Here is a 14,735-nt window from a genome sequence, read left to right on the forward strand (position 1 = left end):
TTTCTTCCATCAAAATCAGTCACTAAGCAACTGGAACATTATCCGAGGCTTTCGTCTACCACACAGCTCGCTGTACTTCAGTAAACAGTACGTCAGTGGGAATAGTTGTCTGGGGCGCTTATTTTCCCCATTCTTCACTCTAAGCAGTTAAGGACTAATCAGCAAAGCTTATGTTACGATATTTCTGCTATAATGAAATATCACTTTCCCATTAATTGTCTTTGGAAATTCCCTTACACTATCCAAAATAACATGGTTTATAAATAAATTAACACAGCCACATATGCCAATTGTGTGATACATATCTACTGTGTTTCCCCGAAAATAATCCCTACCTCCAAAATAAACCCTAGTCTCTGGATTCGCCAGCTGCACCGCTTCCCCCATTTCCCCTCCCCCTGCCTCCGCCCCAGCTGTGCAGCCAAACCCCTGCTGACCCTCCCATCTCTCCCTCCCGAACCCTGCCGACCGTCCGATTGCGAGACCTACAAAGAGCAGTGTCGGCACTCAGAAGCACTCTAAACAGGCTGCTTCATGGCCTTCTCCCACCGGAGCATTCCCTCTGCTGCATCACTGATGATGTCATCAGTAACGTGGCGCATGGAAGGCTCCGGCGGGAGAAAGTCACAAAGCAGCCTGTTTAGAGTGCTGCCGACGCTGCTCTTTGTACGTCTCACGGTCGGAGGGGTTCGGATGGGAGGGTCAGCAGGCGTTGGGCTCTGTGGCTGGGGTGGGCTGCTCAAGGGTTCTGCTGCACGGAAGGGAGAGATAGAAGCTGTACAAGAGTTCTGCTACACGAGGGATGGGTGTGGAGGGAGGGACAAAAAGATGCTGCAGAGGGAAGGCACAAGGGGATGGGTGAGAGGGGAGGAAAGATGCTGCACATGTGGGGAAGAGAAAGGAAAGAGGAAGAATTTGGGGTGAGGGAGAGATGATCATGTACATGAAAAAAAATAAGACCTACCCCGAAAATAAGCCTTAGTGTGTTTTTTGGGCCCAAAATTCATAAAAGACAGTCTTATTTTTGAGGAAACACGGTATATACCATATACAGTCATGTGAAAAAATGAGGACACCCCATGAAATATGATTGTATCTTGAATGAGTGCAAGTTGAGGTCTTTTCTTTACACAATGGAGTTCTTTATTTTAGTTTATTTTGTCATACTCAAATTATTTTGAGGTGCATTTGTAGGTAATCCGCTGAGAACTTGTGAAAGAATATTAAGACTCCTTTTACGAAGGTGCATTAGGGCCTCAACGCGCGGAATAGCGCACGCTAGCTGCTACCGCCTCCTCTTGAGCAGGCGGTAGTTTTTCGGGTAGCGCGCGCTAATCCGGTGCGTGCGGTAAAAACGCTAGCTCACCTTTGTAAAAGGAGCCCTAAGTTTTAATAAACATAAACAATTAACCCAAGGGTTTGTCCAATAAAAATACGGCTGCAGACGAGGCTTTTTTTTTTTTAAAATGCGTAATTAAAGATGCAATTACCAATTGAGCAGTCGTGTCCAGTCCAGTTGGGATCACAGTTGCAGACGCTGGAGTCAGGCAAGAACGTCCCATGACCAGAGCACTGATCTAAGCAGGTGGCTCGCGGCGTCTCACAGTTTGCTCCGCCCCAGCCAACGGCACAGTGGCATTCTCCACGCACACACACTCCTTGCCCGGAACAGGTGGGATCAATGCAGTCCACTGCGAAGAATCAATTGGAGAGAACAAGGTCAACGGTTCGGAACTTCACTTCTCAGCTACACAAAGAGAAAGGTAACAGGACTGCATATTAGTCTCCTTTTGCGCAAATGTTAAAAGGACAACATGGGAATAATTTTACAGATCATTCTAGGATGGAAAATGATGATTTAAGTGTATAGATGGGCTCCTGTTTAGGTCAAACCCAAAAAGACGCACGGTGCAACCCAGCACATATTTGACCAGTAGGCATGCTCTGGGTCAGAGTTTGAGATGCGTCACAATTTAAGCATATAGGGGAAAATTCTAGAAATAGCACTCAAAAATGGGTGCGGGAAAAAAAAAATAAAAAAAATCGGCACTAAGCTGATTCTCCTGCCTAACTTTGGGTGCAGACTTAAACTTACTGAAACCAAGTTAGGCAGGCTTATCCAGTAATCTTTAACTAAGGCCCTGATTCTATAATTGGAGCCTAAAACTTAGGTGTTGAGAAGTGTGGTGCTTATGCACGATTCTATAAAAGTTAGACGCACCTTTCTGAATTGCGCTTAGTAGTGTCTAAAGTGGGCGTAGGCATCGAAAGGTGTCCTAATCTTAGGGGGGGGGGGGTTTGGCCTAAGTTTCTTGGCCTAAGTTTTCTTGGCCTAAGTTTTCTTGGCCTAAATTAGACGCCTACTGGCGCCTAAGTCCAAAACAGGTGCCTACATGAAAAACATGCCCACGATCCGCCCCCCCCCCCCCCAATACGAATTCTTTCTGGTAGGCGCCTTGGATTAAGCGCTTACCTCAAAGTGGTAGGCGCCCACCATTCAGTTAAGTGCAATGCATGAGGTCTGTTCAAAGGGTTCCAGGGAGTTTGAACTGCGCACCAACGGGAAGTTCTTTTAAGACACGCTAGGTGGCACTGAGCAGCTTGAAACCTCATGAGTAACCTTCATTTTTCCGTTTGCTGATTTCTGTTTTCATCTCTGCGCTACAGCAGTTTTTGTGAAAGTGTGTTTTCGTGATTGGCTATTTTTCATCACGTGCCACCTCAACGAGCAGCGCTACAGCGGGAAGTTTTTTTTTTTTTTTTTGGGGGGGGGTATTTATTTAATTCATTCTCTATGCCATTCTCCCCAAAGAGCTCAGAAAGGGTTAAAGGTTAAACATACATAATATAGAGTATACAGGTTACAATTTGCCATAGTTTTCCTAACGCAACTCATACTAGGGATCTAATACCAATACAGTAAAACCTTGGATTGCAAGACAAGCAAAACATCTGATTAAATTTTAACTTGATATACAAGCAATGTCTTGCAATACAAGTACATACAGTATACACACATCACAACTGAGCCGATGATTTTTCTCTCGCTGACGCTGCGGGAGTGTAGCGACTGTTCTAAACGAGCAAAGTCTTGCAATACGAGTACATAAAGTATACACGCGTCACATCATCACAGCTGAGCCGATGGTTCTTCTCTCTCTGACGCTGCGGGAGTGTAGTGACTGTTCTAAACGAGCAAAGTCTTGCAATACGAGTACATACAGTATACACGCGTCACATCATCACAGCTGAGCCGATGGTTCTTCTCTCTCTGACGCTGCGGGAGTGTAGTGACTGTTCTAAACGAGCAAAGTCTTGCAATACGAGTACATACAGTATACACGCGTCACATCATCACAGCTGAGCCGATGGTTCTTCTCTCTCCGACGCTCTGGGAGTGTAGCGACTGTTCTAAACGAGCGAGGTCTTGCAATACAAGTACGTATAATGTTTTGTATTAAAGTTTGTTTCCATTATTTCCTATGGGGAAATTCGCTTTGATATACGAGTGCTTTGGATTACAAGCATGCTTCTGGAATGAATTATGCTTGCAAACCAAGGTTTGATTGTATATATAATATGCAGTTTACAGGTTAGGTTTGCCATAGTTAACAGTGCGAGATTTTTCAATACAAGTTTTATCCTAACACGCCACGTACCGAGGATCTAATACCAATCTACATTTCTTTGTAATCCATCAGTCATGGGCAGGGGAGTTAGGTAAAGAGGAATGTTTTTATTGCTTTCCTAAATCTGAGGAGTCCTTCAAGGGATCTGATCTGTGGGGGGTAGTTGATTCCAGTGGGAGTAGGGTCGTCATTTGGCAGTTTGCAGTTGAAAGGCACGACCAAGGGGCATTTTGAGGCATATTTCATCCTGCGACTGGAGGGACTTGTTCAGTACGTATGGAAGAAGCTTGGTCATCGTGTAGCCCGGCGCCATGTCATGCAAAGATTTAAACGCTAGCATCAGGCCCTTTGAAGACACAACATTTGACTATGGGCAGCCAGTGAGCCGACAATAGAGCCTGGGAGACAGGGTTGCGGGCACAGAGTTTTTTTTAGAAGTCTGTCACGTTTTGTACATGTTGGAGACATCGTACGTTCTTTGCCGCGAGACCGTTGAATAGCGCATTGCTATAGTCCATGCGGGAGAGGACTGAGGCATAGAGTAGTTGGGTGAAGTCAAACTCAGAAAAGTAGTTCCTTATTTACAGAACTGGCACTAAAAGAACCCCTTTGCGTTGTCTAAAATTTAGGTGCAATATTTTCAGGATTTGTGCTAGCATTTTATAAAGACACATAGCTGTCTAAGTGTCGTTATACAATAGGTGGAAAATAGGTGCTTTCCTATCTTATTAACCCCCTCAGGACACCTAGGTTACCCCCCCCTTTTTACAAAACCGTGAAAGCAGTTTTTAGCGCTGTCGTATGAGCGTCGGGAACAGTGAAGAGCAATCACAACGTCGGCCGGCGCTAAAAATCATTTTGTAAAAAGGGGGTTAACCTAGATGTCCTGTTATAAAATCGATCTCAATTATCATGATCAAGAAAAACATTCCTGTCTCCAGCAATGAGCTGAAAAGCAAAGCTGCCCAATCTGAGTCTTTTTTTTTTTTTTACAGCGGAGCAGAGCCAGAAAAATACAAATCAGCATTCTTCTACCGCTAATGAAACTTTTCAATAACTTGTTTGAGAAGGCCGACCTGTTATGATCTTGCATTCGCTTTTTAGATATGGAATCCGACCATTCAGGGAGAGGCAGCTCATCAAGGGTTATCCCCAGGCACTGATGGCGTTTTGTAAGATCTTGAACCTCGGCTATAGCTGGAATGACTCCCAAGCATCGAAAGATGCCGGAAAGGACGAGTCCATAAATCTTCACAGCTGCTGGTGAGCTGCGAGCAACAATGGCAATTTTCGCAAGAGATCCTTCGCAGCTGAGGGCCTGTCCTTCCTTAGCGCTAATAAGTACGAAGGAGCCTAAGAAGTCAGCCAAACAAAATCCTAAGCTCTCAGCAGATGGTACTGGACACTGTGAACAAAGATCGCAGGCTAGCTGACAAGAGGCTACCCTCCAGGCAATTAATCATCCCTTCTGAAGGTCGATATGGGGGGGGGGGGGAGCTGGTGCATTTTACAAGGGGCTGTGATCCAGCAACGAGGCCCGCTGTTCCCTCAGTTCCAAGATGGAGAGTTCTAAAAACAAGGGAATGTGCTTGTCAGAACTCCCCATTTATCATAATCCCAAGGCCATTTTTCATGTTGAAATGAGCCCTTTCAAAAAGATGCCACATACAATGGCCGGTTTTAATCTCCTTCTCACTAGCCCCATCTCCCTCACACACTTTCCCCTTGCGTTTGCTTCTTAGGCAAACAGCTTGGGACAGGATTAAAGTTTTGTTTTTTTGTCCTCTTTAAATTCTTTGGCTTTGTGAGAAACACAATAGCATATCTCTGGGTGGTTTACTACGCCAGACCAAGCTGAGCTGCTCTAGGGTGAATAAGGACATATAGAGGATTATTCCGTAACCTGTGCGCTTACATTTACATGTAATGCATGTAAATATACAGAATATTTCTCTTGTATTTCACTGTGATGTACAGTCTCTTGATGATGTAAACCGCATCGATCTGGAAGGTATTGTAGCCTAGAAATGTTTTTTATTTTTTTTTTTTTTGAAGTATCTTTATTAGCAATTGTAACGGGGAACATACAACCAATAATGGTGAAAGCATAGAAAAACAGAACAAATTGTATGGGGCATCCAGCCACAAGGTTTCTGCACTAGAAATGTATTTTAATGTAATGTAGGCATGCAGGTAGCGCTAGTCTGTAAAAACCTACTAGTATTCATTATTTCTAGAGCGCTACCAGACGCATGCAGCGCTGTATATTAAACACGCAAGAGACGGTCCCTGCTCAAAAGAGCTTACAATCTAATTTTGACAGACACAGTGGACAAAATAATAATAACAACTTTATTTTTATATACTGCCATACCACAAACAAGTTCAAAGCGGTTTACAGGGGAAGAGACTGTAAACAGATAGCGACATTACAGAGAACTTTTGAAATTACATTGGCATGTTAAGCGTAGTCAAGTCTATCTGGAAGTGTTTTGGAAGTACATCAAGGTTGAAGTGGGGGTCAGAGAAATTTGTCAAAGAGATAAGTTTTGATTGACTTCCTAAACGTTTGGTACGAAAGTGCGTTTGAGATGAAGTTGGTTAAACATTTGTTCCATTTGCCTGCTTGGAATGATACTGTTCTGTCGAGGTATCTCTTGTAGGGGCAGCCCTTTAGGGATGGAAAAGCGAACGATGAAGGCACTGCGTGTATTAGTCTTGCCTGGGAATTCGAATTGGTGAGACAGATAGGTTGGGCATGAACCTGTCATGGTTTTGAAGCAAAGCCAAGCAAACTTAAAATGGTGAATCAATATAAGTTTATCGAGTTTATTAAAAATTCGATCTGCCGCCTCATCAGGCTTGAAGGCGGTTTACATAATTAAAAAGGGGAAACAAAAAAAGTGTATAATCAATAGGACAGTGTATAATCAATAGGACAGTGTATAATCAATAGGACAGACAGCAGGTAATAAACTAAACTAAACCTTAAATTTATAGACTGGGTCATTTTCAAAAAAATGAAGCTCGACTCGGTTAACAATCGTATGGTGAACGAGTAATAGTAAAACAACAAAAAAATAGAACGGGGAAAAAAAAAAATCAGATAAACCTAAATATACAAGTAAAAAAAGAAATTTAAACAGAGCGAGTTGCTAAATACTTAGAAAATAAAAAGGTTTTTAGTGCTTTATGAAATAATTGAAGGGAGTTCAGGTCTAAACTAAAACTAAACTAAACTAAACCTTGGGTTTGTATACCGCATCTTCTCCACAGTCATAGAGCTCGGCACGGTTTACAGGAGTTGGGATAGAAAGGAACTCCAATGGGATTATAGGAATAAGTAAGAAGAGAGTTTAGAGGGGCTTAGTGTACCAGAGAGGGAAGGAAAAGTTACATTTTTGAGAATAGCCAAGTTTTCAGATGCTTAACGGAATAGTTGGAGGAAGCTCAGGTTACGAAGCGGGGAGGTAAGATTATTCCAGACCTCAGCGATTCTGAAGGGGAGGGAAGTCCCTAGTTTTCCAACACGGGATATACCTTTCAATGAGGGGAAGGATCATTTTAATTTTTGGGTGGATCTGGTGGAATTAGGATTTAAGGAATTCCAAGATAGTGGAATAAAAGGAGGAAGGATGCCGTGTAGGATCTTGAAGGTTAGGCAGGCACATTTAAAGTGGACCCTGGAAATTACCGGAAGCCAGTGAAGCTTGGACAGGAGTGGTGATTGAATTCCAAACCTCCGCTAATTTAAACATGTAAGAATTCATCAGTTTTCCTTTAGATCTAATTCCCTTAAATGAAGGGAAATTGAGTTTTAATCTTTGTGTATTTCGCGAGAGACAAGATCTTTGAGCGTTCCAGATTAACGGAGCCAAAGGAGTGAAAGTACCCGATACAAGCACATTTAAATTGAACCCCGAAACAGACAGGCCAGCCAGTGTAGTCTTTCCAGCAAAGGGGATGGGTGGCCAAATTTCCATTTCCCAAATATCATAATAAATCATAATAAAACCAAGACGTTAGGGAAAACGGGGAAGAACTACATTATTTAAAGTGAAAAGAGGAAGTCGGGAAGAACAGGGGGGAAGGGAAAACGCAGAAACCGGCAATAGTGCAGGTCTAAAATGCACGTAAAATATCCTGAAAAGGACGGCCATAGTCCAAAGGCATCTTTGAACAAGGAGGTTTTTAAGTTGGTCTTGAAGGTGTTCAGAGCATAGGGCAGTTCCAGAGTTCCAGAGCATAGGGGCAGTTACAGAGAAAATATTAGTTCACATGGTGTTGATATGTCTTAAGGACGGGATTGAAAGCAAGTTTTGAGTCACCGATCGGAGGGATCGTTAGAGAGAATTAAGAGCCTATTGATGAATTCTGGTTGACCAGCAGATCTAGTTTTTTTTTTGTTTTTTGTTTTTAAATCTTTATTGATTTTATTAAACATATAAAAAGTGCAACACATATACATTCAAAAATTCAATAAAAAACACTTATACATACTTGTAAATTACTTAAACAATTTACCCATCCCTCCCCCCTCTTCATGGATGCACATGGAACTAAGATCAAATCTGGTAGGTGAATTACGAATCATTAAGGTGTTTAACAAATGACTCCAATCGATTTCAAATTTCTTTAAAATTCCTAATTTTCCCAGATTGTTCCGCTAACATTCTTTCATAATGGTAATATAAACAAAGTGTTTCCCACCCAAAAGTAAAATTTAGACGATCCCAATTTTTCCAGTTTCTACTGATTAGTTGTATGGCCAACCCAGTCATTAGAAGAAGTCCGTCTTTATTTTTGACAATTGGACTTTTAGGTTTCAACGACATCCCAAATAAAATCACATCAAATGACAACGGAATAGAGACACCTAAAACAAAATTAATTTTGCCCCAAATTCATTTCCAGAAATTAAGGGCTCCTTTTACTAAGGTGCGCTTGCGTTTTTAGCGACCGCGCAAAATTACCGTGCGCTAAACCGGGCGGTACGCTTCTAGAATAATGCCAGCTCAATGCTGGCGCTAAGGTTTAACGCGCATGGCCCTAACGCACCTTAGTAAAAGGTGCCCTAAGTGTCAATGGACAATAAAATAAAAGATGATCCAGTGTCCCTACTTCAAGATGACAGTGCCAGCATCTATTCGATTTTGTGTGATCCAGTTTTTGAAGTCTGACTGGAGTCCAAAATATTCTATATACAGTGTTCCCCCTGTCATTCGCAGTTCGCGGTTCCGGCCATTCGTGGTATTCTCCGACTGGGACTTCCTGTGCTAAAGTCGGGCTTCACCAATCAGAAGCTGCGTGTCAAAGCAGCTCCTGATTGGTGAAGCCTGACTCTAGTGCAGGAAGAGGCGGTCGGAGTAGACCGCGAGTGATTTCCTTCACTCGCCGGCGCTCCAGCTGCCCTCTCCTGCCTCCCCAGGCGAAAAAACGTACTCGCGTTTTTTTTCGATATTCGCGGGGGTTCCTGGAACGGAACCCCCGTGACTATCGGGGGAGTACTGTAACAGAAAAAAACAAAGTTTGTCGCATAGATGCTGAAGCTGCGCAACACGTCCTCCAAGTCCAAATCCGTAGCCATGGAGTAGTAGAAATGTTTTTGTTGTGTTTCCGTACACCAGAAATCTCTTAAGCTTTGCTCTTGGTTTTTTTGGAGAGGGACTCGTATATTAATTTATACCATTTGGAGGCTTGAGGTCCTTGAATATCCACTTGGAAACATACGGCTGGCAGACTAGGCTGATTTACTAAAGAACGCCATCCAGGGAACCCTTTCTGAACGGCTTGTCTTAATTGCAACCATTTATAACCTTGAGTTCTTGGAATATTAAAAGATTGCTGGATTTGAAGTAAAGACACCAATTTATCATTTAGGGATCCTTTTACTAAGGTGCGCTAGCGTTTTTAGCACGCGCTAGCCCTGGGCTACGCGCCAAGAACTAACGCCAGCTTAATGCTGGCGTTAGCGTCTAGCGTGTGCGCTAAAACCAATAGCGCAGCTTAGTGTTCAAATGCCTGCCTATAGCCAATGTTTCCATAGGAATTTAGAATTGCCTATCATTATCTTGGAATTCAACCATAGGGACTGACATTTTGTTTTCTGTATCCGGACTGGAGTCAAATGATCTATAAATTTTAGCGTTGTCCAAGTTGAATGAAAAAAAATCATATTTCTGTAGATGGTCTGCACATGGTTACAGAGCAGTGACTTTTTTTTAATTTTAAATTTTTGACTATAGCAAGCCCTTGGTTTTAACCCGCTTTAAACCCGCAGGTTAAAACCACGGGCTCGCACTGTGGAGGAAGGCCAGGAGAGTCAGGGCAGAAGCAGGGCGGTGATCGGGGCAGAGAGCAGGAGAGTCAAGGGCAGAGAGAGAGCAGGAAAGTCGGGGCAGAGAGAGAGCAGGAAAGTCGGGGCAGAAGCAGGGCATCGATCGGGGCAGAGAGAGAGCAGGAAAGTCGGGGCAGAAGCAGGGCATCGATCGTGGCAGAGAGAGCAGGAGAGTCGTGGCAGAGAGAGCAGAAGAGTCATGGCAGAAGCATGGCAGCAATCGGGGCAGAGAGAAGGAAAGTCAGGGCAGAGAAAGAGCTGGAAAGTCGGGGCAGAGAGAGCAGAAGAGCCAGGGCAGAAGATGGGCGGCAATCGGGGCAGAGAGCAGAAGAGTCGAGGGCAGAGAGAGAGCTGGAAAGTCGGGGAAGAGAAAGAGCTGAAAAGTTGGGGCAGAAAAAGAGCTGGAAAGTCGGGACAAAGAGAGCAGGAGAGTTGGGGCAGAAAAAGAGCTGGAAAGTCAGGGCAGAGAGAGCAGGAGAGTTGGGGCAGAAGCAGGTCAGCAAACGGGGCAGAGAGCAGGAAATTTAGGGCAGAGAAAGAGCTGGGAAGTCAGGGCAGAGAGAGCAGGAGAGTCGGGGCAGAAGCAGGGCGGCGATTGGGGCAGAGAGCAGGAAAGTCGATGCAGAGAGAGCTGGAAAGTCGGGGCAGAGACAGCAGGAGAGTCGGGGCAGAAGCAGGGCGTCGATCGGGGCAGAGAGCAGGAGATGCAGTCAGAAATGGTCCCCAGCAGCCGTTTGTTTGTTGATCGGCCAGCCCGCTCGGTGTTCCAGTTTTTGGTTAGTGAATCGCTGCCTGCCTAGTTTACATGCCGTTTTCCCTCATTTGCATGCGCGGATCGGAGGATGATCGGCCACGAGGTTATCGAATCGCGTCGGAGGGAAATTGGGTCGCAAAGTGGTCAGGACTTAGTGAATCTATCCCTAATCGTCTAAAAATGAGGCTGAGCTAGAGGTTTTATGATCACACAGCCCTCTTCCTACGATCTATACAGCCACGAAAGTTGTTGGACATCAAAAAGACAGATAACAACTAACGTTCACTACTTTACGGGCTCCTTTTACAAAGGTGCGCTAGTGGGCTTAGCGCGCGCTAAAATGCCCCGCGCGCTAGCCGCTACTGCCTCCTTTTAAGCAGGCGGTAGTTTTTCAGCTAGCACGCGCTAATCATGGGCGTGCGCTAAAAACACTAGCGCCCCTTTGTAAAATGAGCCCTATGTCTTATTTAATATAGGACTGTTTTACTAGAACAAACTAACAAATGGGCTAGGCAAGTATATTTTTTTGTTGTTCAGATCAGTTTTCAGCTTTATTCTTCGCTTCAAACTTATTTTGGGTTCTTTATCAAATGCTTTTCTAATAAAAATGTTTAAATGCATTCTAGAACTTTCTAGCAATGTGGAAATCAACCTCGCGGACAGTTAAGGGCTGGATTCTGGAAATGGCGCCGGCTGTCTGTCAATCACGAGTCGGCGCCGTTGACAGAACTGCGGCCACCGTCAAACCTAGGCGCCAGGGTTTTGAAGGCCTACATGACCAGCGCCTAGGTTTGACGGAGAATCACGCCTAGCGGTGCCCAAGGTCATCTCCGCCCCCAAATCACACCGATTTTGACCTAGGCTCCTCTGTAGATGCAATTCCGACACCCTCAATTGGTTTGAAATGAAATGGTCAATTACCACGCCAATTGAAGCCAATTAAAACAATAGCCACCGTTTCCAGAATCAACCCCTAAATGTAAGTTAACCAGCACTATTTTTTTAGAAATGTTTTAACAAGGGACTTTCCTGTGTGCTAAGTCTATTTCTAATGAGGCAATAATTAAGGCATTCTTCAATTTTTATTTATTTTTAGGTCATGCGCTAATCTTTGCATTAGTATATGTCGACAGAAAAAAAAGTTAATGCTCGAGTACTTTCACTTCCGTTAGGTGTTCTCTCATTAACTCTGGGTTATCAGTTAGCATTGCGGATAGGGGCAGAGCCGTACCGCGAATTGAGAAAAACTGCAAATATATTCTCATCCGGCTCCGAGTTCCTGTAGTCTCTCGAGACTACGACGGAAGCTCACGGCAGCCATTTCCTATTGGTGATCTACACGGGGCAGGAGCGTAGGAAGATCGCTCCTGCCCCGAAAGCCCGCTAGACCACCAGGTAAGGCTGGGATGCCGGGGGGAAGGCTAAACCATGGGGGGAGGGTGGGTTTCCCCCCTCCCCCCAAAAATCGCAAATATGTAAAATCGCGAATGCCGAAACCGCAAATGGGGAGGGGGAAGTGTAATGAGAATAGTTCTTCCATGTTCATTCCCTAGCCATGACCCGCCCCCCCCAGGCCTGCCCAGTTCCACCCATCCCCGCCCTGTTATGCCCCTAGTCCAGGGATCTCAAAGTCCCTCCTTGAGGGCCGCAATCCAGTCGGGTTTTCAGGATTTCCCCAATGAATATGCATTGAAAGCAGTGCATGCACACAGATCTCATGCAGATTCATTGGGGAAATCCTGGAAACCCAAATGGATTGCGGCCCTCAAGGAGGGACTTGGAGACCCTTAGTCCCACCCTAGCGCCCTCCTCCCCCCCCCACTGCCTGCTCTAATACTTTATGGGCTACTTTTATCAAGCCGCGCTAGGGGTTGAACGCACGTAATAGCACGCGTTAAAACGCCGGCCACGCTTGCCGCTACCGCCTCCTCTTGAGCAGGCGGTAGTTTTTGGGCCAGCGTGGGGGTTAGCGCGTGATGAAATGTCGCGCATGTTAACGCCGCTAGCGCGGCTTGATAAAAGGAGCCCTATGTGTCTTTGAGCTGCTGGAAAGCCCACCATGCGGACTTTGTCCCATACGCATGAACTCCTTTGTAAAATGGGAAATGCACGCCCTAAACCAGTGGTCTCAAACTTTCAGCCCGGGGGCCACATGCGGCCCGCCAGGTACTATTTTGAGGCCCTCGGTATGTTTATCATAATCACAAAAGTAAAATTATTAAGACTTAGCCAAAAGGAAAGATTTATAAACTATGAAGAGTTTTACCTCATGCAAAATTGTCATTTCTTTAATAAGACATTAACTCTTTTTTTCTGAGGCCCTCCAAGTACCTTCAAATCCAAAATGTGGCCCTGCAAAGGATTTGAGTTTGAGACCACTGCCCTAAACCACAGCCCCCCTAGAATCTCTGCATTGTGCGCATCTCCCTGTATAACGAGCAACTTTCGGAAACTGGGATTTAGAAGTGTAGATGGTGCTATTTACATGTGTATATGTTTCCAAAATTGTGGGTCTTTAATTGTTTCTTTAGTGTAGCAGTGAATGAATTGCAAGGGCGCCCCAAATTTTGGACCCGTCGGTTCAAATCTTAGTTTTCAGTCCGTTAAAAATGGACAAATGAATGATAATTATGCATTAAAATTTGCAGAAAGTTGTCACGTGTCTCTTTGCATCTTGTAGACGTCGTCCCAGCTTTTGTTTGATTAGGGATGTATTGAAATATGCAATTTAACCAGGGCTGCCTAAATTTTGGAGGCAACTGTACATTTGTTATTAGCATTCCAGCATTGTCATTTTGAATTTATTCAGCTATTATCTCCTGAAATCCCCCAAAATGGGTTATGCACCGTGCATTCATGATTATGATTACAAGCACATATATCGTTATCTACAAAACGCAGTGGAGTTTGGATTTTCATACAATGAACAAATGAGATGCTTTTAGATACATTCATTCTTTTAAAGTAGTATGGTGAAAGATGACAAAGAAGCAGCCCTTAAATGAAACCACATAGGGAGGGGGAAGGGAGCAAGATTGGAGAGGGGGGGGCAGTGGATTTGGGAGGGGGATTTAGGAGATTGACTGTTTGGCGGTGATACTACTGTATAATCTAATATAACAAAATGGTAAGCCGCGCATGCGCACTTCCTAAGTGTGTGCCGGTTTTCCGTGAGCTGCAGCGACACATAGGAAGTGCGCATGCGCGGCTTACGATTCTTTGAAAGACGCGGCGGTGGCTCCTCTCACGATCCCCGCCTGCGTCGGACTTCCGACGCAGGCGGGGATCATGAGAGGAGCCACCGCTGCGTCTTTCAACTAAAAAAAAAAACAAAACAAGGCGGATGTCGGCCTGAAGGCTGGAGTTCACCGCTGAGTCTGGTGAGGAGTGCTTCCCTCAACAGGAACCGTCGGGTCTAATTCAAATACTCCCGGCAGGTCGGGCGGGGGCGGAGCAGGCTCACACGCCTGGCGGGGACCGGACAGGAACTAGACTCCTTGCAGGAGCCAGCCTGATGGCTGGAGATCACCGGACTGGACAGGGGGAGCAGGTAAGGGGGTGCTGCAGTACAGGAGGAGCAGGGAAGAGGTGATTCTGGACAGGGGGGAGGTAACAGGAAGGGAGGCCTACTGCTGGATAGGGGAAGCAGGGAAGAGGTGCTGCTAGATGGGGGGGGAGGTAAAAGGAAGGGAGAAGAGCTACTGCTGGATATGGGGAGCTGGAAATGGGGTGATACTGAACAGGGGGAGATAAAAGGAGAAGGGCTACTGCTATATAGGGGGAGCAGGGAATGGGTGGGTGTGCTGCTGGACAGGGAGGAGGTAAAGTAAGGGAGAAGAGCTGCTAGCACCCGTTAATGTAACGGGCTAAACAACTAGTATAATAATAATAATTATTATTTATTTATAACCTGCTATACCTTGAGAGTTCAAAGGGGTTTACATCAAGATCTGCCAGACGCAGATGAAATACACTTTTCCCTCCGTATTCGCTGTGATAGGGGATTAACAGAACC

The 14,735-nt window shown here is 45.0% G+C and overlaps 1 protein-coding gene across 4 annotated transcripts in view; it reads right to left on the reverse strand.

Annotated features, from left to right (window-relative positions):
* TENM4 (teneurin transmembrane protein 4) overlaps window positions 1-14,735 on the reverse strand; it is a 1,150,563-nt gene that overhangs the window by 231,819 nt on the left and 904,009 nt on the right. For all 4 annotated transcript variants that reach the window (XM_033948175.1, XM_033948174.1, XM_033948172.1 and 1 more), the window contains one exon: window positions 1,491-1,691. In XM_033948175.1, the coding sequence (XP_033804066.1) occupies window positions 1,491-1,691 (201 nt within the window). The remainder of the gene's footprint in view (window positions 1-1,490; window positions 1,692-14,735) is intronic.

Source organism: Geotrypetes seraphini, chromosome 6, assembly GCF_902459505.1.
Source record: "Geotrypetes seraphini chromosome 6, aGeoSer1.1, whole genome shotgun sequence".
NCBI lineage: Eukaryota > Metazoa > Chordata > Amphibia > Gymnophiona > Dermophiidae > Geotrypetes > Geotrypetes seraphini.